At 48.6% G+C, this 27,901-nt stretch overlaps 1 protein-coding gene across 2 annotated transcripts in view; it reads left to right on the forward strand.

The window, feature by feature from the left end:
• The first annotated feature begins 8,917 nt into the window (after window positions 1-8,917).
• The window catches only part of Brf1 (BRF1 RNA polymerase III transcription initiation factor subunit), a 44,174-nt gene continuing 25,190 nt past the window's right edge, over window positions 8,918-27,901 (forward strand). Inside the window, exons 1-4 of one of the 2 annotated variants that reach the window (XM_052184888.1) lie at window positions 8,918-9,417; window positions 15,523-15,603; window positions 21,581-21,754; window positions 27,740-27,771. In XM_052184888.1, the coding sequence (XP_052040848.1) occupies window positions 9,234-9,417; window positions 15,523-15,603; window positions 21,581-21,754; window positions 27,740-27,771 (471 nt within the window). In that variant the 5' untranslated portion in view covers window positions 8,918-9,233. The remainder of the gene's footprint in view (window positions 9,418-15,522; window positions 15,604-21,580; window positions 21,755-27,739; window positions 27,772-27,901) is intronic. The other variant, XM_052184887.1, reaches the window with a different exon arrangement.

Below are 27,901 nucleotides of genomic sequence, written 5' to 3' on the forward strand. Positions count from 1 at the left end.
CCCAAGAGCACCAGCCCAAAGGTGGTACCACGCACAAGGGGCCCTCCCTACTTGATCACTAATTGAGAAAATGCCCCACAGCTGGATCTCATGGAGGCACTTCCCCAACTGAAGCTCCTTTCTCTGTGATAAGTCCAGCCTGTGTCACGTTGACACGCAAAGCCAGCCAGTGCACTGGTTGTGTTCTGCTACTCCTGCTTACCAGCTCGTGCCTTTACAATCTCTCTGCTAGACCCAAGGTTGTAGGGATGGCAGTTTGGGTGCTTCCTTGTGGGCCCTTTGGATTCCTGCATTTAGATCCTACCATCTTTATAATGTAGTGCCTGCTTCTGAGGGTGAACAGTAGGTAATAGTTTTGTTGGTGAGCAATAGGTGAACACGGTGGAGACTGGGAGAGGCAAGTGCAGTCTGCCCTAGGGATTGGAGGCCCAGAGGGGACTGAAAGGAACAAGCAGCGCACAGGAGACTGAGCCCCAGGTCCAACACATCACGCAGGTGCCCTCTCCAGTCTTCCTCCTCCCCTTCCTCACTAAGGCCTCTAAGGCCTCACTCTGTAGCCCAGTCTAGTCTAGAACTTAAAATTTTCCATCTGCATTTCCCCCTCCCACACAGGGCTGGGATTACAGGTGCATGCTGCAGTGCCTGGTTTTTACCTTCTTGGTCTACAAGTGCTTATACTTTTGCTTTTCTTTTGAAATCTGGATTGGGGCCCACATACTATATTTGCCACCTGTCAGGATTCCATAAACCCTCAAGTCCTTAATGTTTTCTGGAGTGTAGATACAGTAGCTTTCTCACATCCCACAATCTGGATGAACCATAACCAACTTACTCTGCCCTCTGTCTATGGGCAATTAGACTAGCATCATTTTTGTGCTATATTAGCCTGTGCCATTAAAATCTTTAAAACAGGGGCTGGTGAGATGGCTCAGCGGATAAGAACACTGACTGTTCTTCCAAAGGTCCTGGGTTCAAATCCCAGCAATCACATGGTGGCTCACAACCATTTGTAATGAAATATGATACCCTCTTCTGGAGTGTCTAAAGACAGCTACAGTGTATTTACATATAATAACAGATAAATCTCTTTTAAAAAGTCTTTAGTTGGGCGGTGGTGGTGCATGCCTGTAATCCCAGCACTCTGGGAGGCAGAGGCAGTCAGATTTCTGAGTTCAAGGCCAGCCTGGTGTACAGAGTGAGTTCCAGGACAGCCAGGGCTACACAGAGAAACCCTGTCTCGAAAAAACCAAATCCAAAAAACAAAAAAACAAAAAAACAAAAAAAAACAAATCCAAAAAAACAACCTCCCCCCCAAAAAAGTCTTTAAAACAGGAGACAGTGTTGCCATTGTGGGCAGAATTAAAGCCAATGAAATGCAAGGGGAACACCTGAGAAAATGATGAAACTAGTTAAAGTTAGCAGCATTCAGAGTCATAAGGTAGTCAGGAGGGGCCTCTGCTCCTAAACTTCGAACAATGAAACAAAGCCCTATCATGCATAGTGTGCCGGAAGTGAAGCTGCCATAAGAAATGCCGCAGGGGCTGAAGCAGCAGCTGCGCGGTGAAGAGCACTGCTTGCTCTTGAGGAGGACATGGGTTCGAGTCCCAGAACCCACAAAACCTCTTTCAACCATCTGCAAGCACAGTTAAGGGAATCAGACAGCCTCTTCTGGACTCCCCCCCATCCTCCCCACCCCCCACTCATCCCCCCAGACAGGGTTTCTCTGTGTAGCCCTGACTGTCCTGGAACTCACTCTATAGACCAGGCTGGCCTCAAACTCAGAAATCTGCCTGCCTCTGCCTCCCAAGTGCTGGGATTAAAGGTGTCTGTTACCTTGCCCAGCAAGTTTACTCAAAAAGTTTAAGCAGATCATAAACTGGCTAGTTGATAATAGGTATGCTGCCCACAGTGCTGGAGGCTGAAGTGTCCAAATCAAGGAGGGTTCCTTCCCGGTTCATAGAACTTTCTCATTGCATTTTCCCATGCTGATGAGAAAACTAGTGCTCCAGGGCCTCTCACATGAGCATTCACTGATCCCAGCCATGAGGACTCCTTGCAGCCCCACCTCCCCAACTCTGGGGTTTAGAGGTCAATATGAATTTGGGAGATGTCAGCATCCACGTATCAGAAACAGCTAGTGGGCCTCAGGGTCTGTCTCCCACAGGAACAGAGCTTCCATTGGCGTGAGTACCAGGAAATCAGCTTCCCTAGCTTTTGCCTGGCATCTGCAGAGAGTCTGTGGCTAGGTTCCAAAGGATACTGGGATAGGTAGGGAGCAACACCCACTGTGTTCTCTGTGGGGAGACTAGGAGTACTCAGCACGCCCAAGCACACCTGTAGAACTACAAAGGGCAGTGGAAAAGTTTGATGACATTGGAAGTTCACCTAGAAGAATGGCGATACCATTGCACCTGTTGAAACTGCTTCGGCTCTTAAACTCTGCATAGTCAGCGTTCTCTAGAGGAGCATAGCCAATGGGATGAGCCACACACAGGCATGCACACATGCACACACTTGAGCTCATGCACACACACATACACACACGCACACACGAGAGTGAGCACATGCACACGCATGCAAGCATGAACACACATACACACATGCATGCACACAAGCAAGTATGAGAATTTAAGTCAGCTTAAAATAGTATCACTTGGGGCTGGAGGCTCACAACCATCCATAATGAGACCTGACGCCCTGTCCTGGTGTGTCTGAAGACAGCTACAGTGTACTTATGTATAACAATAAATAAACCTTTTAAAAAAACCAGTGTCACTTAGCAGAGTCATACCTGATAGCTGAGAACCAGGTAGTTGTTTCATGAGGCTGGCTTCTTCAGCAGTAAGAGTAATTCCACAATGGCCATCTCTCACAGGGGACAGTCCACAAGGTGGTGTCTCATCAACCCCAGTCCCTAGTCCGAGATGAAGGCTTGTTCTGATGTCAGAGAGGGAACCTGAAGCCGCCACAGCAGGGCAGATTAACTCAGCTGCACCAGGGAAGGCCAAGGGGAAAAGCCAGATGGCCCACCTTCCTTCTGAAGCGTCCTTTGTATCTGGGCTGCCACCAGAAGGTGCTGCCCACATGGGTCTTCCCACATCAATCAAAGCAGTCAGGATAGTTCTTCACATGAGGTTCCCTAGTTTGGGTCAAATTGACATTAAAAAAGAAAAAAAAAAGAAAAAAAAAAGAAAAAACACCCACTGCTCCTCATCATGAGCTAAGGTGCTAAAACTTAGACACTAGAGCTAAGAGAGGCTATAACTCAGCCATAGTTGCTCTCCAAGAGGCTAGCAGTAACAATGCCATTTCTACTGATACACTGGGAAGAAGAAGAGGCATCTTCCAATGTGTCTGGTAGGGTGTCAGCAACTAAAACCTCAAGATCTGAGAACAGACAATGAAAAAACCTGCTTACAACATCCCATGGTTGTTACATAGTGAGACCCTGTCTCAAAAACGAACAGCAACGCCAGGCAGTGGTGGCGCACGCCTGTAATCCCAGCACTCTGGGAGGCAGAGGCAGGCGGATTTCTGAGTTCTGGGCCAGCCTGGTCTACAGAGGGAGTTCCAGGACAGCCACGGCTACACAGAGAAACCCTGTCTTGAAAAACCAAAACCAAAAAAAAAAAAAAAGTATCTATTAATACTTGATTTTTCTCAAAAATACTGATACACAGGAATTCAAGCTGGCATGAGAAAATATCATAAACTATGCTAAGTGCTAGGAGATTTTTTCTCCTATCTTCTTTCATGGTTTTTAACTCCAGGGGAGTTAGTGAGATGGGAAATAAGGATGCTCTGAGTCAAGCCAGCTGTAAAGTTGTGGTGCTACACACCTTTCATCCCAGCACTCCAGAGGCAGAGGCATTCAGATCTCTGTGAGTTCTCTGTGGGTCACAGAACAAGTGCCAAGCCAGCCAGAGTGACATCAACACGCATCTGTTTCAGAAAAATAAAAACATGTCTTGTGTCAGATAAGTCAAGATAGACTGTGGCTGACCAGCTGACAGGGGTGGGTGACACAAGTGCCCTGGAAAAATAAGCAAAGGCAGTCCCGGCACTTCTCCCTTACCAGCTAAGCCCCGCCATTATGGAGATATACATTTACTTAGTAGGTAATATTCTTACAGCCCTGGGAAACCATATGTGTCCATAGGACAATGGAATATACAAGTGTCAAAATATTTACACTTACCGGAATAAAATACGCTTTTGTTTTTGTTGTAAATCGAGATGTCCCTCTCAATTGCCCGTTTGATGCAGGCGATTGCCCACCAAAGGCCAGCCTGCCATCCTCGTGGTCTCAATTCACCCAGAGGCAGGCGCCCCCTCCTGGATTACTCTGCTCAGGAGTGTGGGCTCCCTCACCCCGCACCTTAGGAAGGCAGAGCTGCCCTCTGCTGGTTGGTAGCTACCTTGGGCATTTGCACATAGTCTGTGGCATGGCGGCTGTGTGTGGTATTTCAAAGGGAGAGCTTCTGGAGGGATATGTCTGATCACTGGGAATTGGCAGATCAGCCGTGATGTATTTACCCACTGGACATGCGAAGAAGGAGCTCTCAGTGTTGCTCTCCAGTACATTCATGGTGTGTGATGGTGTGAAAAGCCAGGAATTAAAGCTGGCCAGCAGCATGGCCTGGAGTAATGAGCAGATGGCATCATCCTGTTACCTTCTTCTATGTCTTTTTTTTCTTTTGAGACAATGTTTCTCTTTGTACTCCTGGATGTCCTGGAAGTCACTGTGTATAGACCAGGCTGGCCTCAAATGTACAGAGATCTGCCTGCTTCTGCCTCCCAAGTGCTGGGATTAAAGGTATAAGACACTGTGACTGTTAACTTACCGATCACAGTTAGCATAGGCTTGAGAATCAGAGGGAAGATCAGATGTGGTAGCACACACCTTTAACTCAGGGGAGAGCTGGGCAGTGGTGGTGCATGCCTGTAATCTAGCACTCTGGGAGGCAGAGGCAGGCGGATTTCTGAGTTCCAGGCCAGCCTGGTCTACAGAGTGAGTTCCAGGACAGCCAGGGTAACACAGAGAAACCCTGTCTCAAAAAAAAAAAAAAAAAAAAAAAAACCAAATCCAAAAACTCAGGGGAGGCAGATCTCTGGGACCTTTGGGTTTAAACTGTAATGCTCCATGCTCCTCTGTGTTTCTCACAGTAGAAATAATGATGCTACGGTCATACAGACAACATCCAATGACAGTCATAAAAGACACAATACCACTGACAACACATAGGTGTTCAATCCCGTTTCATCAGAGTAAGTGAAAGGTTAGCTTTTCTGTAGGGTTACTTTACTCTTTTAAGGTTTTATTGTTAGCGGAAATGATTCTTCCAATCTGAAAGCAACAATTTATTGCTTCTTGAAACAGGGTCATGTGTACCCTAGGTCTGTATGTGGCCAAGGCAGGCTTTAAGCCCATGATCCTCTCAATTGCTGGGATTATAGTTCTGAGCCAGGATTTCTACTTGATGCCGTCACGCTGAGCACTGGGATTTAAGGGAAACTGGGGACTTTCAGATTATCGCTGGCCAGATGGAGTGGACTTTCAATGCCAGGTTGTACCCTGGAGCAAGCAGAGATGTGGGAGAGACTCTGGAGTGAAAGAGCGTCCAGGCCTTCTTAAAAAACGACACAGGGAGCTTGAAAGACCCACCAGCTACAGGCAAAGGGGCTGCAGGACAGGTCATCCCCCTTTTCCCTGTAGTGTGCCAGGTGGGCAAGAGTCGCTGGGAAGAGATGTTTGGCAGGTATATAGCAAACTGGTGAGGGACAGGCGAGAGCAGTAAAAACAAAAACAGAACAGTTCAGGTTTGGAAACTGAGAGCCATCAAGTGAAAAAGATGGAAGGAACACAAAACAAGGCAGACAGAGCCGCCTGAGGATTTGGGATGTGGGTGTGCCGCCGGGACTCCTGAGGCACACCATGTGTAGTTTTCCCCAGCTCACTCTGACAGGTTACTGCAATAGCAGGTCATGCACTGGAGACACCTGAGGGGCAGCTTCCCTCTCACTGAAAACCTCAGGGAAGGGCTCAGGTGCATTCACCCAAAGTGATCGATCACTCCATCCACAGCAACCTAGCATTAATATCCAATTTAAATCCCGAAGTCGGCTGGATGCTCGAGAAATAGGTTCACCTGGTGCATTGATGGCCACTGAAGTGCCAAGCACATTGCCTCGTGCTGATTGGTGAAGGCTTCCTGGGCTCCTGGAAGACCTGAGCATTCCACGATGAATTGCCCCTGCCCTGATCATGTTTGAAGTAGTAACCTTTAAAGAGGTGATTATGGTGGCATGCTGTCATTAGGAAAGGTGATAATCTACTATATTGTGGCTGTGTCCTTAAAAGAACCAAAGATGAGGACACACACACACACACACAGAGATTACCCTTTGAGGCAGAGGCCTCAGGAGCAAAGACCTTGCTCATACCTTGACTTTCAGCCTTTAGATCACAAAAGAATTTTTTAAGATTTATTTTTTTATGTATGCAATATTCTGTCTGCATATATACCTGCATGCCAGAAGAGGGCACCAGATCTCACTATAGATGACTGTAGCTGGGAATATGAACTCAGGACCTGTTGGAAGAACAGCCAGGGCTCTTAACCTCTGAGCCATCTCTCCAGCTCTGAGAGTAGAAAAATTTAAGCCACAGAGTCTGGGGCACGTTGTTCTGGTAGCCACAGCAAACAAACTACACATTTTGTTGAAACAGCAAAATAATTGAACTTAAGGAAACGTGTGTGCTGGGACTGTTTCGTGGGAGGGGCTTGGCTATGCCATACAAACTTGGGACTAGAAGAGTGCAAGGCTAAAGAGTGGGTCGGAGGACTGAGCATGGAGGGGCGTGGGCAAGGCAGTGGTATAGGTCCACAGTAGAATCTGTGAGGGGCAAAGGGCACAGGCACTCTCTCCCCTTTGCGGTAAGCCTAAAACTTCTCTCTAATGAAGCATTTGGGGGTTCTTCCTAACCCCCAGCTCTGAGCTATGCTTTTCCCCCATGCGATGGCATTCACGAGTTGTGCCTTTTTGTGTTTATTCCCTGTGCAGCAAGATATTCTTGCTCTTTAAGACCCAGACAGGGTGACCCTTTTATTTATTTATTTATTTATTTATTGGTTTTTCGAGACCGGGTTTCTCTGTGTAGCCCTGGCTGTCCTGGAACTCCCTCTGTAGACCAGGCTGGCCTAGAACTCAGAAATCCGCCTGCCTCTGCCTCCCAGAGTGCTGGGATTACAGGAGTGCGCCACCACCGACCGGCTGGGGTGAGCCTTTTAAACTACAAGATAAAAGGGCTGGGAGGCATCCCCAGGCCCCCCAAAGATAGGGCTTACCCTGGCTCCTGCGCAGGAGCTGAAGAATGTGCTGCTGTCCCCTTCTGAGCCCTTGCCTTGTCGTCATAACATATATTGGGGTCACTGAGAAGAGACGGGGCTCAGGGGCATCTGTGCCCTACATCTGTGAGGAGGCCTGGAGGACCGTGGTCCTCCCACCTTGGGCTTCCTTGGGCTTGAGCGTGGTTATTTCCTAAAGACTCCTGCTGTGTAGGGAACCAGGTGCGACTGCGGGCGCCTCCCTCTGGTCTTCTGGAGTATTGCTTTGTTTTCGTTTTTTTTCCGGAGATAGGGTCTCTACATTCCACTGGCTGTCCTGGACCTTTTGAGGCTTCAATGACAGCTGATTTGGGAATCCCTCCGGGTGGCTCCAGAGCACAGGGGTACTCTGTGTATAACAGAGCCCTGCTTGTCCTTTGTAGACTAGGCTGGCCTCGAACTCACAGAGATCCACCTGCCCCTACCTCCGGAATGCTGGGACTAAAGGTGTGTATCAACACAATCCACTTCTTCCAAGTTTTTTGTTTGTTGTTTTGTTTTGTTTTTCGAGAGACAGGGTTTCTCTGTGTAGCCCTGGCTGTTTGGAACTCATTCTGTAGACCAGGCTAGCCTCGAACTCAGAAATCTGCCTGCCTCTACCTCCCAAGTGCTGGGATTAAAAGGGCATTGCCCGGCCCTTTTTTCTTTTTTTAAATCGTGTTGATAACACTGGTTTGGAAAGCTGATCAGAAGCTTGCATTTTCACAATGCCTCCACCTAGTTTGAGCTCCTGTGGCCATTCTGCAGTCTAATTTTGGAGTTTCTTACCTGAGGTAGTAGTGCACAAGATTTGCTAAACTTCCCGAGGACTGATGGGGATGGCTGAGATTGTGAGCAGCGCCTGCAGATGCAGAGGGTTATGTGTCTGCTTCACTTTACCCGGAGCTCACCACCCTACCCAGACCCGTTATTGCCAGGAAATAGGAAATCCTGTTGAGAATTCGGCGTTGAGGGGACCAAGCGTTCAGCCTGGGACTGGGGGACCGGATCTGCCCCAGCGTCTGGGAGAACACCCCACGTTCCTCTCAAACCTTGGCCCCGCCGACACAGTCCTTGATCCTGCCCTAGGGCGTGCTTACTACCCAGGTTCCTCCCACTACATCCAGCTTCCAGGCCGCTCCCAAAGCCTATTGTGCCAATCAATGCTAGCTGCACCGTTACCCCAGGCCGGGCCTTGGCTGCACACAAGTTACCGCCCACAAGCACATCCCACTACTTTGTTTCCAGATTCCTCTCACTGACAATCAGCACTCCTTAGGCTCCGCCCACCGCACGTTTCTTGGCCTCAGCCCCGCCTCCAGGCTCCTCCCATACCTCGTGGGACTCTTTCCCAGGTTCCGCCCACCGGCCTACTCCGGACCCGTCACACTAAGCCCTGCCCCTATCCCAGGCTCCTCCCTCAGCCCTCCCCCTCCCCCCGTCTCCTCCTAGGCTCCTCCCACGGCCCTGGTCGAGTCCAGGGCTGCGCTCTTTGCTTCGCCCCGCCCTCCCCGCCCTCCCCGCCCGCTCTCAAGCCCCGCCCCGCTGTTGGCTTCTGGCCCGCGAGGCCTACGGGCTCCAGGTTTGGAGCTTTGCTTCCGTCCGCCCGGAAGGTCGGCGGTTCGGTCCCAGCGTCCCAACGATTCTTGAGTTCCTTTATTGGCCCCGCGGGCACGGCCGTTGGAGGCGGCGCGGTCTGCACGCGCGTGGCGAATCTGCCGCGACGAATCGGCGGGCGTGGCGCCGGCGGCCTCGCGAGAGTGCGGCGCGGACGGAGGCGGCGCGACGGACCTTGCGGGCTAAGGGCCGCGGGCGGAAAGCGGGCTGCTGAGCGGCGGGGGGCCGGTGGGGCCCCGCGGCTCCAACATGACGGGCCGCGTCTGCCGCGGCTGCGGCGGCACGGACATCGAGTTGGACGCGGCGCGCGGCGATGCGGTGTGCACGGGCTGCGGCTCTGTGCTCGAGGACAACATCATCGTCTCCGAGGTGCAGTTCGTGGAGAACAGCGGCGGCGGCTCGTCAGCGGTCGGCCAGTTCGTGTCGCTGGACGGTGTGTTCTGCAGCTCGGGAAGGGGGGCGGGCAGGGCTGAGTGCGCGAGATGAGTGAGAAGTCGAGGCTGGCGGGGAAACTGAAGCAGATCGTCCTGCGACAGACCGTGGGCAGTCGGACGGGGAAACTGAGGCAGGGGTCGGCCGGGAATTTACAGCCAGATCCCCTCCGTGTCCCGTAAACCGATGTAAACTCCGCGATCTGCCCGGTCCAAGCGTCGCGGGCTGGTCCAGCGGAGGTCGTCGGGCTGGGTCCCGAAATCTGGCAGGCACGGCTTTCAGGCTCGCATCTGATGCAGGTTCCGTTTATCCGGTTGGCCACTCTGACAGGTGTCATTGCCCTAAGGGCTATGAAGGAGATATACCCAACCTCAGTTCTCTGCGGTCGCCTAAGTCCTTATTTGTTCTTTTTTTTTTTTTTTTAATAAGGGTTCGTTTCCTAACCGTTGAATGTGGAGAGTCTTTAGAGAGTTATACTTCCAAGTCTTTGTATATGTAATTCACGAAGCAAAAGTTACTCATTTGACCAAAGGTTTTACATTTTTGAAGCATTCCAATTTGTCGCCTTTTCTTTCTTGAGTGTTTCTTTTGTGGCGAATCTAAAGTGTCTTTGAGTCACCACATTTGTCTTCTGAAAGTTATTGTTTACACTTTTAAGTAGCTTTGTTTTTATTTTCTGTATACTGGGGCTCTAACCCAGGGACCCTGGCACACTAAATAGTTCCCAAATCCGTATGTCAGTGGAGGCCTAGTACACATTTTGAGTTAAGCCTTGTCGAAAGTGGGATGTGCAGCCTTAGGTTCCTTTCTTGCAGGTGAAGGTACCAGTTTTGCACACAATTTGCTGAAAGGATTCCTTTTTTTGTATGGAGTTACCACTGTTCTTTCAGCAGAGATCATTGTCCTCTGTGGGTCTGTCTGCTCCTGCAGTCATCCTTACCTTTTGTTTACATTTAATGTTTTGTGAGCCATCTAGCTTTTGCCTTTTTTGTTGTTTTGTTGTTTTGTTTTTTGGATTTTTTTTTTTTTTTTGAGACAGGGTTTCTCTGTATAGGCCTGGATGTCCTGGAACTCACTCTGTAGACCAGGCTGGCCTCAAACTCAGAAACCCACCTGCCTCTGCCTCCCAGAGTGCTGGGATTACAGGCGTGCGCCACCACTGCCCAGCAGCTTTTGCCTTTCTTTTGTAGACTTGTATGTTTGTAATCTCTTTCCCTTGGGTTGTATGTAACTGTATTTGCATATTTATATATATTGTGTGCATGGCTCTGGGGCTGGAACCCAGGTCTTGTTAAGCAAGTGCTCTGCCATTGAGCTGGGTTCTAGCCTTTTTTTTTTGTTTTTTTGTTTTTTTGTTTTTTTTGTTTTTTTTTTTTTTTTTTTTTTTTGTTTTTCGAGACAGGGTTTCTCTGTGTAGCTCTGGCTGTCCTGGAACTCACTCTGTAGACCAGGCTGGCCTCGAACTCAGAAATCTGCCTCTGCCTTGTATTCTAGCTTTTTAGATTTTACTTTGAGTTGGGGTTTTGACAAGTTGTCCAGGCTGGCTTTGAACTTAATCAGTAACCCTGGCAAGCACTGAACTTGCAATCCTCTGCCTCAGCCTCCTAAGGAGATGTAATTATGAGCCTGTACTACCAGACCCAACTTTCTGTTGTGTTTTGAGACAGGATGTCCCAGTGTTTGCAGGACTGCTGTGACAGTATTCTACCACACATTGGTACAATCTCCTAACAGTTGCCAAGGTGTTGATGCTTGCTGGAGTGATAAGAGCAGCACTAACAGGTCACTGCTGGAGCAGATGTCTAGGGCTTTCCATGGGAAGCATTTTCCTAGCGCACCCACAGCTTGGTGACAGTGTGTTATGTTCACTGTGTCCTCATGACATCAGCGAGAATGGTGCGGAGCCATGGTGGATGAGGTCTCACATATGTTCTGGGAAATCATGTGCAGAGGCATTGAGCAGAAGCTTAGATGGGCTCTAAGGTGGCATCAGGATCTCTCTCCAGAGAGAAGCACTCCAGCAACCAGCCCCAGGTGTCCTACCCTGGGGAATGCCCTGTGAGGCCATGAATTCTTAGCCTTGGTAGGAAGTACAGGTAATACAGGAGGGAGGTGTCTGTTGCTTTGAGCAGCCATTTTTCAGATGACTTCCTGCCTACCCTCCCCCCGAATGACCACGTGGACTGGAAACAGATGACTTGTCCCAAGACCCTCATGGGTCTTCCTGCCTTCCTCTGGCTTTTTGTAAAGCTCTCTTTTTCCAGCTATCTTTTCCTAGGTGTCTTTGCTTACAGCGGCCCGAGTTGGACACTTCGCAGTGGTCTAGAACAGTGCCTGACGCAGCAGAGTGATGGGGCTGCGGCAGAGCTTCCTGGCTAGGGAAACATCATCCTGTACCTGTAATCAGGGTTTAGAGGTCTTTTCAAGTAGCTTGTGCCAAGGGAGGTAGCAGGCCTCAGCACCTCAGGTACCTCAGGCCTAGATGCCAAATGCAAGGCAGTAGGCAGCTGGAGAAGGTGGGATTTGAGTCACACTGTGAGGGTCTGGGCTTACCTTATGAACACAGATGACAGGAGCAAAACAGAGTTCCCAGAAATGCGCACTCCGCAGCATGTGCCATGTTCTCTGAGGCCTTCCTCTGCCAGTAGAAGAGGACCCCTGTGCCTCTGTATCCTTCTCAGGGCTTGGAACTACTCTTAAAATGCTTTTCAAGGCTTGGAACTATGCTCAGAATTGGAGAGAGAGAGAGAGAGAGAGAGAGAGAGAGAGAGAGAGAGAGAGAGAGAGAGAGAGAGAGACCATGACCATGAGTGACCATGAGTATATAGCAGGCCCCTAGGCCCCTTGTGGCACCTGCCTTCTCAGGGTTCATTCTCCCCAATCCTGGGAGCAGCAAACCTCATCTGAGGTTGGGAACCTCCCTGAGGTTCCAATAGTCAGAATTGTTTATGGTGTTGATGGCTGAACTCAGGGCCTCATGTGCTGATAAGGTGCTCTCCAGTCCACTTGACCAGAACTTAAATTTTTTCTGTGAATGTAAGCTTTATTATTAATGTACCTTCGATAGACATAACTCACAACAACCCCTTGTCCCAGAAGGAAGCTGAAAAACATTAACAGAGACAGCCTACTCTAGGGAGTCAGAAATGCTGGGACATGCTGTCTCTGCTTGGGCGCCCAGAGAGAGTGTGAGGTTCTTCAGGACTTCTGAAGCTCAGGTGAGCGCAGAGTCATCTGGGGAGGACACCTGGGGAGCGCAGGGTCATCTGGGGAGTGCAGGGACATCTGGGGAGGACTCCTGGGGTTCCACTTGGTAGAACCTGTGGGTATAGAATATTTCCCAATCCTTGTGCCAGAAGTGAATTCAACTAACTCTTAGGCCAAACTTTGACCCATAGCTTCCAACAAGGTGAGACCCAAAGATATGGTCCCTTGACTCCAGCTCAGATTCGGGGGCCTGGGGTAATTGCTTGAGCTCCATCTCGTGCCTTCCATAAAGGACCTTTATGTCTCCTTTTGTTAGTTTGAGTGCATCAGCCAGGGCCTCCAGAGTCTCCTCATTAGGGTTGGGGTCTATCTTGACGTGCTTTTTTAGCTCCTGGACCTGCTTATAGGTGAACCCGGAGCTTCTGTTCATGCAGGACAGACCTGGAGTTATCTCCATCTCAGTTACTTCTCTCTTGGCTATAGCTCACTTGAATTCTGTCCTTCAGTTTTTCAGAACTTAATTTTTTTATTATATTTTATTTGTATGTACATGCCACTCTGCACGTGTAGAATTCAGAGGACAACTTTTGCAAGTTGGCTCTCTCCTTCCACCATGCAGGTTCTTAGGGCTCAAACTCAGGTGGGCAGGCTTCACGGCAAGTTTCTTTGGCTATTAAGCCATCTCACCTGCTGTAGAATGTGTCTTAAGGATGGGTCTTCCTATCTATGTAGCCCGAGGCTAGCCTTAGAATCTCTAGCCTTCTATATTAAACCAGCACAGTTATAAATCTATCTATTCTGGACACTGAGAAAATGCAGGGCAGTGCTCTGGGGAGGCCTCTGGGCTCTGTGGTGTCTTGGCCCCCTTCCTAGGTCTGGCCCAATGTGTGAGGGTGGCATTGTCTGTCGCAAAGCATTTTCAGTCCGTTTATTCCCATGCTGTCTTGGGCTCATCTCTCTGTGCTCTTTGCTAAATCAGAGGCTCTTCCCCAAGTGACCTGCGATTGAATAATCCGTCTTTATTGTTTCTGAGGGGGTAGACTCTTCAAAGCCCATCAGTGCTATACTTCTAGTTTGTATTTTTTTGTTGTAGAAACATGTAGAAAATACCAAATGTCTGCTGGGCATAGTGGTACACATCTGTAATCCCAGCACTTGGAAGGCAAAGTTCTGAGTCAGCTGGTGCTCCATAGTGAAACCTTATCTGGAAGGAATGAAGAAAAGCAAAATGCACATGGTCTGTATAGGCAGAGCACATCTGAAAGTTGAAGGTCTAGGTGGAGTTGAGGTTAGCCTTTCTTCCTTCACACTTGAGGGGGCCTGAGTCAGCTAGCACCTTACCCTGGTGTGATGTTTGCTGAACAAGCACTTGGACACCACGTTTCCTCCTGCTGCACATATGTGGAGGGGTGGCAGGAGCAGAGTCAGAAGGTAGCTCCTAGGGCCATTGTGGGTGGACCTGCCCAAGCAGAAGTGTGGGGCTCCCGGCATGGGAGGTGGCTGCGCCTGTGGAAGTGGCCGTGATTGGTGACTTTGCAGAGTGCTCTGTGGGCCTGCATTAAGTGTGAAGAGTGTGGTAGGATTCCGACTGAAGAGGAAGGTTTCTTTTTCTGGGGGCTGGGGGTAGGGGTCGGGACAACAGAGTGAGACAGGGTCTTGCTCTGTGTCTCACATTGGCCTGCAGCTCTAATACCCTAATTACACGTAATTACAGACCTGCCCACCACACTCAGCATTTTTAAATGTAGTGGAATTTTTATGGGTTTTTTTTTTTTTGGCTTTTTTGGGGGGGGGGATTTTTTTGGTTTTTTGGATTTGGTTTTTTAGAGACAGGGTTTCTCTGTGTAGCCCTGGCTGTCCTGGAACTCATTCTGTAGACCAGGCTAGCCTCGAACTCAGAAATCTGCCTGCCTTTGCCTCCCAGAGTGCTGGAATTACAGGCGTGTGCCACTACTGCCCAGCATTTTTATGTTTTTTTAAGATCTTATTTTTATTATTTTAAATTATCTATCTGCATCTGTGTGTGGGCATGTGCATATTAGTGTAGGTGTCCACAGTGGCCAGAGGTGTCAGCTGTCCTTGGAACTGGACTCACAAGTGGTTGAGGACTATGTGAGCAGGAACCAATCTTGGATCCTCTTTGTTTTTTGTTTTTTTTTTTGGATTTGGTTTTTTCGAGACAGGTTTCTCTGTATAGCCCTGGCTGTCCTGGAACTCACTCTGTAGACCAGGCTGGCCTCAAACTCAGAAATCCACCTGCCTCTGCCTCCCAGAGTGCTGGGATTACAGGTGTGTACCACCACCGCCCGGCTTTTGAATCCTCTTTAAGAAACAGTACCTTCTATTAACTGTTAGTTCATCTCGCCAGATCCTATGACTAACTTACACTAGAGCACAGGTCCACTTCAGTTAGAGCAGGAGAATTGACTTACACTAGAGCACAGGTCCACTTCAGTTAGAGCAGGAGAATATTTTTTCTGTTTTTTTTTTTTTTTATTACACTTATTTACAGAGTCGGGTAGAGGGTTGTGGTGTGTGGAGGAGACAGTATAGAAGGGTGTTGTCGTGGTGCATGTGTGGGGGAGACAGTCGAGAAGGGTGTTGTCGTGCTGCATGTGTGGAGGAGACAGTTGTAGAGCCAGTTCTCCCCTTTTGTGTGGGTCCCGTCAGGCATGGAGACAAGACTACTTAGACACGCACTCATTTTGTCAACTCCTGTTGTTTTATTTGCAAAGGTTTGGATACCTCTGGTCAAGGCCTCATCCGTTGGCTAGGCAGAGCAGAGTTAGCCTGCTGCTGTCCCTGTGGGAGTGCTGCGTGCTGCTTTGCTCACCGTCAGTGGAGGGGCCTGAGGGGCTTCTCTCTGGGCTCTGCTAACCTTTCCTTTTTATATTTCCAGGTGCGGGCAAGACCCCAACCCTAGGCGGTGGCTTTCATGTGAACTTGGGAAAGGAGTCAAGAGCACAGACCCTACAGAATGGTATTCCCCCTACTTCATCCTTGCTGACCAAGGGGGGCAGGAGGAGGGGCAGGATGCTGGGGTCTGGTAAGAGCAGACCTCGCTTGCACTTCTGCTCTGCAGAGCCCACGGCCCTGCCTGTGTCTCACCTTGTGACCTGCTGTTTTTTGCTACCCTTAGAACCCAGGGCCATAGCACTCGGGAGGAGGTTCCTGGGTGTGCCCCTTCTTCCAGGCATTCTGCAAATCTGGGTAGGCCCCTCGTGATGGGCCCTGACATGGTGCCTGCCTATAGCTGTTTGTTCCTGGTCTCTTAGAAATTGGCATAGAACTAGCAAGTGTGTAACAGTTTGACATGGAAAAGTGACATTTTGTTGTTTTATAAACGCATCAGAGTAGAGAAATATCTGTTCTGATCCTTTGCTTGTTTTTTTAAAAAAATACTTATTTATTTATTATATGTAAGTACACTGTAGCTGTCTTTAGACACCCCAGAAGAGGGCATCAGATCCCATTACAGATGGTTGTGAGCCACCATGTGGTTGCTGGGAACTGAACTCAGGACCTTCGGAAGAGCAGTAAGTGCTCTTACCTGCTGAGCCATCTCTCCGGCCCCGCTTTGCTTGTTTTTAATTAGGCTATTCGCCTTTACTGAATTGAAAAGGTTCCATATATTTTTTAGCTACAAGGTTTTTGTCATTGTTGTTTTTTAGACAGGATCTCTATGTAGCTTTGGCTGCCCTGAAACTCTTTATGTAGACCAGGCTGGCCCTGAACTCAACAGACATCTGCCTCTCTCTGCTTCCCAAGTTTTGAGATTAAGGGTGTACACCAACACAGCTCATTTTAGCTATAAGTTTTTTAAAGTGTGTGTGTAAGCCGGGTGGTGGTGGTGGCGCACGCCTGTAATCCCAGCACTCTGGGAGGCAGAGGCAGGGGGATCTCTTGAGTTCGAGGCCAGCCTGGTCTACAGAGTGAGTTCCAGGACAGCCAGGGCTACACAGAGAAACCCTGTCTTGAAAAAAACCAAATCCAAAAAACCAAAAAAAAAAAAAAGTGTGTGTGTATACATACATACATACATACATACATACATACATACATACATATGTTTATGTATATATGTGCTTACCATGGCACATTTATGGACAGCTTGCAGGAGATGGTTCTCTCCTTTCTCTATGTGAGTTCTGGGGATTGAAGTCTGATCATTCATCTTGGAAATAAAGTCTTTACCAGGCTATCTTGCCACCCTCTATGATTTTTTTACCAGATATATGTTATAGAAAAAATTTTCCTGCTTCATGAGCTGTTGTTTAACTACTTTTCTTTTTCTCATTACTTGATGTTATAAAACAGAAAAAGATTTATTCTAAAATGTATATGGCTTTTTATCTCCATGTATGTATGTGTACCATGCCTGTGCCTAGTGCTCAGGAACATTAAAGAGGCTTTTAGACCTAGCCCTGCAGTTAAAGATGGTTGTGAGCAGCAGTGCAGGCACAGGAACTGGACCTCGGTCCTCTGCAACAGCTCTGAGAGCTGAGCCATCACTCGGGCTCCGTGCCGCTGTCGTTTGAGGCACATCTGTTCATTCAGACGGTGCCTAGCTTATCTTATGTCACTGATGCTCAAGGGTCAGCTTAGCGGGTAAAGTGCCTGCTATGTATGAGGCTGAGTTCCCAGCTGAGCATGGGGATCTGAGCCTGTTCAGCCCTGACACTGAGGAGGCAGAGATAGTAGATTTTAGGGCCTCAGTGCATAGCCACGCTGAAAAAAATGGGACTCTCCAGGTTAGTGAGAGACTATCTCAGAAAAATAGAGTGCAGATCAATAGAGGACCCACCAGTGTCTAACTCTGGTCTCCACAGGTGTGATCATGCAAACACACCACACACACACGAAATACACAACATATACACACAGACACACAAAAGACACATACACACACACTACACACACACTACACACACCATACATACACACACTACACACATACACACACACACACTCTACACATACCACACACAGTCACCCACAGACACACACTATACCCATACCACACACACATATACACACAAAATAACACACCACATATGCACCACACACATACACACACATACCACACACACACACTACATACACCACACACAGACACACTACACACATACACACACAAAAAAACCACACAGACACACACACTACACATACCACACATATACTACATACACCACACACAGACACACACACACATATACGTATACTACACATATACATGCACACAAAATACGCACACCACACACACATCATCCATCCCTCACACACATACCACACACACACAAAATATAAACACTACACATACACTACACACACACACTCACCACATATACTACACATATAGATGCACACACAAAATATACACACACCACACACACATCATCCATCCTTCACACACACCACACACACACAAAATACACTACACATACACTACACACACACATCCCACACAAACATACACACACTACACACAGACACATACAAAATACACCACACACACACTACACACAGACACAGACACATACAAAATACACCACACATACACCACACACACACACACACACACTACACACACACATTACACACACACACACACACACACACACAATCCATCACACACACACACACACACACACACACACACACACACACACACCCTGTTCTCCAAACTGATGCTTGTATCTTCTGTTCTCTGGAGTTTTGGGGTTGGTCCTTGTGAGTGCAAACAAGTGATGAGAGATGGGCCCAGCGTCCATCTTCTGTGCATTTCCAGTGTTTACGTAGAAACGAGTATGTTTTCCCAGCTGCCACCCTCCCTTGTTGAGAATCGTTTCCAGGCCCTCTGTTCTGTTCTGGTGAACTATATACGTCATGCTGTTGTTTGGTTCCTAGCCTTGTGGTAAGGTTGAAATTGGGACGTGTTTATATTTCTTAGAATTCTTTCTTAGAGCTGTGCTGATTAGTCTAAGTCTCTCGATCTGTGGTTTGCTCCCTCCCTCCTTCCCTCCTCCTCTCCCTCCTCTCCTTCTCTCCTCCTTCTCTCCTTCCTCCCTTCCTTCCCTCCTTCCCTCCTTCTCTCCCTCCCTCCTCCTCTCCTTCTCTCCCTCCCTCCTCTCCTTCTCTCCCTCCCTCCTCTCCTTTTCTCCCTCCCTTCCTTCTTCCTTCCCTCCTTCCATCCCTCCTTTCCCTCCCTTCCTTCTGCTTTTTTGAGGCAGTCTTGCAGTTTATAGGCTTACCTAAAGCTCATGATCTCTTTGACTTACATAGTGCTGGGCTTACAAGGCCTATGTCACCATCTCCCATAATTTCAGTGTGACATTAGTCTGTTTGTATCCAATTTCTGCCAGGAAGTCAGCTGGGATTTTGAGGGGATTGTCTTACTCTGTAGATCATTGTGGGAGTACGGTTACTTGAATGGTACTGAGTTTTCTGGGGTTATTTTTTTTCATTGATTTCAGTCTTATTTTGGAGTTATTTTGGTAACTTTACTAAAGGAAACCTGCCCAGATTCTGGTTGGGGTTACATTGGATCTGTAGATCAAATTATAGGAACTTGATATGTTGACTTAAGATTGTGAACTTGTCTTGAGTTTCTTTCTTTCTTTCTTTCTTTCTTTCTTTCTTTCTTTCTTTCTTTCTTTCTTTCTTTCTTTTTTTAAGATTTGTTGTTATGTTGAAGTACACTGTAACTGTCTTCAGATAGAAATCTTCAGATGCACCAAAAGAGGGCGTTAGATCTCATTACGATGGTTGTGAACCACCATGTGGTTGCTGGGATTTGAACTCAGGACCTCTGGAAGAGTAGTCAATGCTCTTACCCACTGAGCCACCTCTCTAGCCCTGCCTAGAGTTGCTTACTGTAGCACTCACATGTGCTCTGAGCAGACATGGCTGGTCTTGCTTTCCACAGTTCTCAAGGCTGTGCTGCACGTTGGTTGCTTGCTGGGAGGCTCCTTAGAACTGCTGAGACTGGGCAGGTTTGACTCATTGCTGACCTCTGTATGAAAGGACCTTAGGAACAATGTCACTAAGTGTGTCACTTGCTGCTTAGTGTCTACTGCAGTGGTCACATGGATTTTGTTTGCGGGATGCTGGCAAGCAAGCCCTAGCCTGGGAGTGTGGGGCTTTAGAATTGGTCTAGCCTTGAGCAGGGGACCCTAGAGAAGAGTTATTTAACCTTAACTGTGGAATTTTGTAAACACTACATAGCTACTGGGTCTCAGGTTCCAGCTCAGTGTAGTCTGCTGTCTGCAGATTGTTGGTGTAGGTTTCTGGACTTAGAGTAGCCTTTGCTGCCTCTGGTGTGTGCTGATAAAGAAAGAGGAGCTGGGGGGGCTAGAGAGATGGCTCAGTGTTAGGAGTACTGGCTGCTCTTCCTAAGGTCCTGAGTTCAATTCCCAGCAATTCACCGCATGGTGGCTTGCAGCCATCTACAATGTAATCAGATACCCGCTTCTGGTGTGTCTGAAGAGAGCTTTAGTGTACTCATATACATAAAATCAATCAATCTTTGGGGGAAAAAAAGAAAGAGGAGCTGATTTTTGTGCAGTTGCTGAGGCGTGTTGGCCACGCCCTGGAATGTGTTGTTAATGTTGGCTATGAGTAGTGTGCTACCCTTCCGTTCTTGTCAAAGAGAACCCAGTATTTAACATTTCATGGATGAGGTGGAGGTTGCCTGCAGTGTCAGAAGAGTGCATTGAGGCCCTGAGTGAAGACATGAGGAGGACTAGACATACCCGGTGACAGTTCTTACCATCTCCGTGTCCTCTGCATAGCCCACCGTTGGTGTGCACTGACAGTCACACAGCGTCAGCAGCTCTCTCTCTCTCAGGTCTACACTGCCGGACGCTGGGGCGGCTGCTCAGTATTTGCACTTGTAGGTAGAAACCTTGAGTCTCCTGTCGGCAACTATGAAACTGTGACTGTACAGACGCATCCTCCTGCAGCAGTGCTTCTGCATCCCTAGAAGGGCCTGGTGCCCTTGATCCCCTGCGGTGCACTTGACTTTGCCGCTGCTTCTCCTCCACAGGTGTGCAGGGAACAGCTCACTCGGCTGCCCGCTTGTCTAGCCAAGAAGCTGGCTCTTGGAAGGAAGCCCGGCTGAGGGTTGTCCAGGACTGCACTGGGTAGAGGCCATTCTGGAGAGTGTGGGTCTTGTGCTGTGGGAGGCGCATTCCTGCAGACGCTCCAGGCCTCAGGATCTCCAGAAGAGACGCAGCCACTGTGCAAGCCGAAGTGCAGTGTCTCCGGGATAGGGAGGCCTTTATGGGTGTGAGAAATCAGGGAACTAATGTTCTGACATTCATAGTGAAAATTGACTAGAATACACACACTAAATTAAAAACTTGGGCAAAGAGAACCTATCTCTGTCTGATTTTGGATGACTGAGTATTAAACCTAACACTTTGTGTGTTCTAAGCAAGTGGCAGAGGTGCCACTGAGATCCATCTCCAAACTTCGTTTTACTTAAAAACAATTCTTTATGCGTGTAGCTATTTTCTTCTGCATATGTCTGTGTACCATGCGGGTGCTGGAAATCAAATCCAAGTTGTGTGGAAGAACAGCCAGTACTCTTTAGCCATCTCTCTGGCCCCTAGTTTGACCTTTTAATGCCATAAAATTTTGCAGGCTGGCTTTGAACTCATTCCACAGCCCAGGGTTTGTTCATTTGAAACAGGGTCTCTTAAGTAATGCTCCTTTGCAGACCAAGCTGCCTCAAACTCACAGATCTGCCTGCCTCGTTGGGATTAAAGGCATACGTCATTATGCCTGGCCCAGGCTAATTTTTAAATAGTGGTTCTCCTACCTCAGTCTCCAAAGTAAGTAAAATTATATGCCTGCAGTAACAGGCTTTGCTCAAATCTTAAATTTTAAGGTAGACCTGTGATACTTAATTTTAAATTGAAAGTTGTGACTGAAGGTCATTCTGTATTTTGCCACAGGGCGGCGCCACATCCACCACCTGGGGAGCCAGCTGCAGCTGAACCAGCACTGCCTGGACACAGCCTTCAATTTCTTTAAGATGGCTGTAAGCAAGCATCTTACCAGAGGACGGAAAATGGCCCATGTGATTGCTGCCTGCCTCTACTTGGTTTGCCGAACCGAAGGCACACCTCATATCCTTTGCTGGCGATGACTCAAATGTTGACGTAGGAGTTGTAGGATTGGTATTGGGGTCTAGTAGGCCCCTTATTGGATGTCCCACCCCGCTGATGCAGGGTTCCTTCTCTAAGCTGCTGTTTTAGTTGGGGTTTCTGTTGAGGAGAAGAGACACCATGACCATGGCCATTCCCACAAAGGAAACCAGTTGACTGGGGCTGGGCTAGGGCTCAGAGGCTTGATCCATTGTCATCAATGATGGGCAGCATGCAGCGCCCAGGCAGACATGGTGCTGCTGGACAAGGAGCTGAGAGGAGTCACCAGGAAGAGAGTGACGCTGGGTGGGCTCTGAGCTTCGGAAACTGCCCCTGGTGACAGATTTCCTCCAACAAGGCCATACCTCTAATAATACCACTCCCTGGGAGTCTGGAGGGCCATTTTTATTGAGACTACCTCAGGTGCCAAAGTGGGTAGTCAGGCTAGACTCGTAAGTCCCTGCCACTTTTGGCAGAAGAAGAGGAGGCTAGCTCACGACTTCTGGCTTTGTTTCCTCCCTTTGCAGCTTTGTTGAGGTTTCAGGTCTGGTGCTCCTGTGCCCTTCCCTGGCATCATCTCTAGCTCTGCAGGCATGCACATAGGTCAGCGATTCTGTCCATTCCTCATCCTTCAGTGGCTCCCAGCTCCCTCGGTCATCCATCCGCCAGCCATTGCGCCTATCAGACACCTGCTTATAGTTGTTCTCCTCCCATTCCGGGACCTGGGTGTGGTTCTGTCGAGCTGTAATTATGAGGCGTCTTCTCTCCAGAGGCCCCTCCTCTGGCCACGTCCCACCTTGACCCGTCTTAGGCCACTTGCTTTCTACCACTTTCTCTGCCTGTCCCACTGCGTGTCAGGTGATCTTGGCTTCCTTCCCGTCCATCTTCTCACCTGTCCCACTGCGTGTTAGGTGATCATTGCTTCCTTCCCGTCCATCTTCTCACCTTGTGGCTTGAGATAGTTTCTAGACTTATGTTTTTCAACATAGTCTTTTGTTTTTGATTAGGGGTATGTGGTACACACATGCCACACAGGCTACAAGTTGGGTTAAGAGGACCACTTATCTTGGGAGGCAGAGGCAGGTGGATTTCTGAGTTTGAGACCAGCCTGGTCTACAGAGTGAGTTCCAGGACAGCCAGGGCTGCACAGAGAAACCCTGTCTCAGAAAAACCAAAAAAGAAAGAAAGGAAGGAAGGAAGGGAGGGAGGGAGGGAGGGAGGGAGGAAGGAAAGGAAAGGAAAGGAAAGGAAAGGAAAGGAAAGGAAAGGAAAGGAAAGGAAAGGAAAAAGGAAAGGAACAAGGAAAGGAAAAAGGAAAGGAAAAAGGAAAGGAAAAAGGAAAGGAAAGGAAAGGAAAAAGAAAGAAGAAAAGGACCACTTCTGAGAGTCAGTTCTCCTCCTGTACCGTGTAAGTCCCAGGGATCAAGTTCCAGGTTGTCAGGTTTGGTGGCAAACACCCTTAGCTGCTGAGCTATATCCCTGGCCTCTCTCCACTTCATTTTTGAGTTCGGGTGTTTCACTGCAGTTTGTCAGCTTGTCTAGCTGAGCTGTCCAGTGCACCCCCATGTGCTCTCTTCACTCTCACCCTCAGGTGCTAGGCGCACAGATGCTCACTTCCACACCCAGCTTTTGTGTAAGTACTGGGGTTCTGAACGTGGGTTCTCGTGCTTGTGTGCTGGTACTTTACATACTGAGCTAGCTCCAGGCCTAGACTCCTTTAGCTTCTCTCTCCTGTTTTTTCCTAGTGCACTCTGTGTGCTTCCTATGTCCCTGCTTCTGTGCCCATCTGTAAGGTGTCATCTCCTGACTCCCTCAGAGTGCTGTTGACGGTGCTTGAGCTCTTGGGTCAGTTCCCCTCAGTTGGCCTGTTGTGATGTAGTGGTCCTGACATTCTTTTCCTGTGTGGCAGTGCAGTTATGACAGGCATCTGTTCTGGTAGGCATTTGTCTCCTGACTCATCCATGCTACCTGCGGGATGCCTGGCATCCCCCCATCCCAGCCCTTACCCAATTGCCTTAGGTGGTACTTGGGACAGACCTGTGCAGGAAGGTCATGGTGCTGAGGTCGAGGTCCCTTTGGGATTCTCTTGTCATTCTATTAACCCACTAACAAAAGTGGAAGCCTAGGTGTGGGACCTATCACAGGATGCCCTCATGCAGAAGGAGCAGGGCTTGTTATATATGCAAGCTCATTTTTGCCATCTTGCCCATTTTCTCAAAATTGTGTAAACTACGACCCAGAAAGCAGGTTATGCTGGGGCCTTTCACCTAAGAACCTTGCCCTCCCTCTTCAACTTGCCAGCCTCACCTCTAATCCCTGACCAAGGGAAACTGAGACCCACTGAATCTGCTGTGTAGGAACCAGGCCTAAATTCTCTTCCCAGGGTAGAGGAAGGGCCTGACCTATTTCAGGCAGCAGCTAGGTGTGATAGTAGAACTGTCAAGTACAAGGAAGCCGGGCAGTGGTGGCGCACGCCTTTAATCCCAGCCCTTGGGAGGCAGAGGCAGGCGGATTTCTGAGTTTGAGGCCAGCCTGGTCTACAGAGTGAGTTCCAGGACAGCCAGGGCTATACAGAGAAACCCTGTCTCGAAAACAAAAAAACAAAAAAAAAAGGTACAAGGAGACATTGCTCTTGTTAAGAGAACTGAATTATATGTCCAGATTTGTTCCTGCAGGATTTGTGTGAGACACACTCATGGAAGAGGGTGATTTTGCCTGCAGCTGTCTTTATTTCAAATACTCAAGCTGTTACAGTAGATGAACATGTGACTAGTGACCTCAGAAGGGCCTCAGGCCATGGAGCTAAACCAGGAACTCAGGCTTATAGCTGACACCCAGGGGGGAAGGCTAAGGAACCTAATGGTCCTACGTGGTAGACAGTACTGATCTCCCAGGGTATATTCCAGAGCTGACTGGTTCCACATGCATCCTCACCACACTCGGAGGCCTCTTTGTTGTGTGCTACAGGGTCTTGTGCAGTTAGGTCAACAGCAAGTTCTGTAGGCCTGCAGCTGCTTCAGGATTCCCTCCTTCCCCCTCCCTCCCTCCCTCCCTCCTTCCCTCCCTCCCTCTTTCCCTCCCTCCCTCCCTCCCTCCCTCCTTCCCCCTCCTTCCCTCCCTCCCTCCCTCTTTTCCAAGTTCTGGGTATCCAATTATATGGTTTGCTGAAAATGATGGACAATCTCTCCTAGACTTCCTGGTCCACATCTACCTGGGCATCAACCATTACCCATCATTCCTCAAGGACAGTGGGCTTAAATTAGAATGGTCAACACATACCTACACACTTTCTCTCTGTCTCTATCTCTCTCTTTTTTTCTTTTTCATGATACAGTTTCTCTGTGTAGCTCTGGAGCACACTTTGTAGAACAACCTGGCCTCAGACTCACAGAGATCCTCCTGCCCCTGCCCCCTGAATGCTGGATTAAAGGCACGTGCCACTATGCCCAGCTTGTTTGACTGTTTTGAGACAGGATCTTACTATGTAGCTCTGGTTGTCCTGGAACTCACTATATAGATCATACCCAGAAAGATTTCTTTTTTCTTTTTCTTTTCTAAAGACTTACTTATTTATTTTATGTATGAGTACACTGTAGCTGTCTTCAAACACACCAGAAGAGGGTGTTAGATCCCATCACAGATGGTTGTGAGCCACCATGTGGTTGCTGGGATTTGAACTCAGAATCTTTGGAAGAGCAGTCAGTGCTCTTAACTCCTGAGCCATCTCTCTAGCCCCTGAAAGATTTCTTTTTGGAGGATTTAATTTAAGCCAGGGTTAGTGGCAGAGGTAGGTAGCTATGTGAGTTTGAGTTTAGCCTTGTCTTCATAGTGAATTCCAGGACAGCCAGGGTTATGTAGGGAGACACTTCTTGAAAAAAAATGTATTTGCGTATATGTATGTTATCTGTGAGTGCAAGTCCAGTAGAGGCCAGAAGAGAGTATTGAATTCCCTGGAATAGAAGTTACAGAATTATAGACGGTTGTTAGCTACCATGTGGGTGCTAGGAATAGAACTCAGATCTTCTGCAAGAACAGCAGGTGCTTTTAACTGCTAAGCTCTCTTTCTAGCCCTCCCTCCCATAAGGGTTTATTTAAAAAAATCACTAAAGGGCTGGCTCAGCAGTTAAGAGCACTGACTGCTCTTCCCGAGGTCCTGCGCTCAATTCCCATCAAACACATGGTGGCTCACGACCATCTGTAATGGGATCCAGTGCCCTCTTCTGGAGACGACAGAGCATTCACGTACATTTAAAAAATTCACTAAAGCTTAATGAATACATTTTTAGATGAGCATTTAATTGTTTAGTAAAAGAAAGGTTACTATGGTTTTTATTTTAACTGACCTCAGATACTGTTTTCAAAACCATTCTGAATGTTTTTCAAAATTGAAGCAAGTTTTATCTATCCAAGTATGTCATTTTCTATTTTCCCAAGATTAATAATGGCGGTTTTTTAAAATAATTGTTCACTACTTCTGTGTGCTTGTGAGTAGGCATGCACATGTGCCAGGGTGTGTGCACCGGGGTGTGTGTGTGGCGATCAGTCAGTGCTCTTTGTGGGGCCCCCGTCTGGTGCGCGTCCTCATCGATGCTAGTCACATGTGCGCACCAGCCCAGCCGTTTGCTCTCTTCTGCTTGGTTCTGCCCCTGCCCCTCCTCATTCCCACACTTGGTTTGTTGTTGTTGTTTGGTTTTGTTTTTTGTGTTTTTTTTGTTTTTTTTTTGAGTGTTTTTCAGGAAATGAAAGAGATACTAAGTACTTTTCCCTGCCTGGGGCAGGCAAGGGCGATTGGGCAGCTACCCTGGCACAGGGCATCCGGGTCTCTGGGAACTCTAGGATGCTTAGCTGCTTGCTTCATGGTACTTTCTGATCGGTCACTTAGCTACTCAGCTCTTTGGCAGTGCTCCTGTTGCCAGCCTGTGCATGCCGCCTTAGCATTGGGGCAGCACAGGTTGGCCATTGCCGTAAGGGATCCTTCAACACTGGGTAGACTCACTTGAAGTGGCTACTTTTTCTTTGGCCAACTTGATACTTGAAGTCTGGTTATTGAGAGATCATTGACTTTCAAACCCTGCACTCATGGTTAGGTGTTTAAGCACTGAACTGCTACGTTCCTGTCTTTGCAGAGCACCCGATGCTCTCGGGAGTAGAAGAGCAGTGATACCTAGCTTTCCTACCCTCAGCTGGCACAGCTGTCCTTGGCAGCAGGACAAACCAATATCAGACTGGACAGATGACTAAAGTGTGCTTGCTGCTGCCCTGTGAGCACAGAGTGGGTTCCTGGAGCTTCCACTGACACCTGTGCCTCTCTCCACTAGTTAGGAGAGGAGAGGCGAGTGTGAGAAGTGGGTCTGAGTGCAAACTGACTTAGTATTGCAGCACCACAACTGTGGGATGCAGACTGGGATGGAACAGATAGAAGCAGGCAGGTAGTTGGCATCTCTGGATCTGGTAGGAGGAGGCTCAGTCTTCAAGGCAGAGGCTTTGAGGCAGCATGCTGGCAGTGCCATGCTGTATGGATATTCTGTTGGTATGTCAGTTGTCTGAGGTATGCCACGTTTAGAAAAACTCAATTATAGGCACAGGTGGTTGCTGGAGCGGTGAGGAACCAGTCCAGTGGAGATGGAGTAACGGAACACATCAACAGATCCCATCAACAGATCCCCAAGGCGTTAGAAACTGCCCAGGGCATCTGTTCTGTTTGGCTCCTAATCCAGTGTGTCTACAGATAATATCCTGAGGACACCGTACAGGAGACATCTGAAGGTCCATTCTCGTTCCCCGACCCTGTTTCCCACTCTTTCTGCTAACTTTCTGTTCTTGAAGTAGATTCTGAGAGGTCTCTCGGTGTCTGGAGAGACACAGGGACTGGTCAGATGATGGGCTTGGACTGGACAGATAAGGCCCGGCTCCCGGGAGTCCAGCCCAGGCAGCCTCTGTGCAGACACTCCTTAACTCCGACTGCAGACATGCTCCTGGACCTCAGTGACCTGCTCCAGGTACATCACTCTCTGTCTGAGCCTTTCCCGGGCCGAGGGCCACAGAGGCATGGCAAGCTTCAGCTAGGGACCTCCAAAGGCAGTGAAGGCGAAAGGGACATGAAGAGTGCACTGTCACCCCACTGATAGA

The sequence above is a fragment of the Apodemus sylvaticus genome, chromosome 6 (assembly GCF_947179515.1).
Source record: "Apodemus sylvaticus chromosome 6, mApoSyl1.1, whole genome shotgun sequence".
Lineage (NCBI taxonomy): Eukaryota > Metazoa > Chordata > Mammalia > Rodentia > Muridae > Apodemus > Apodemus sylvaticus.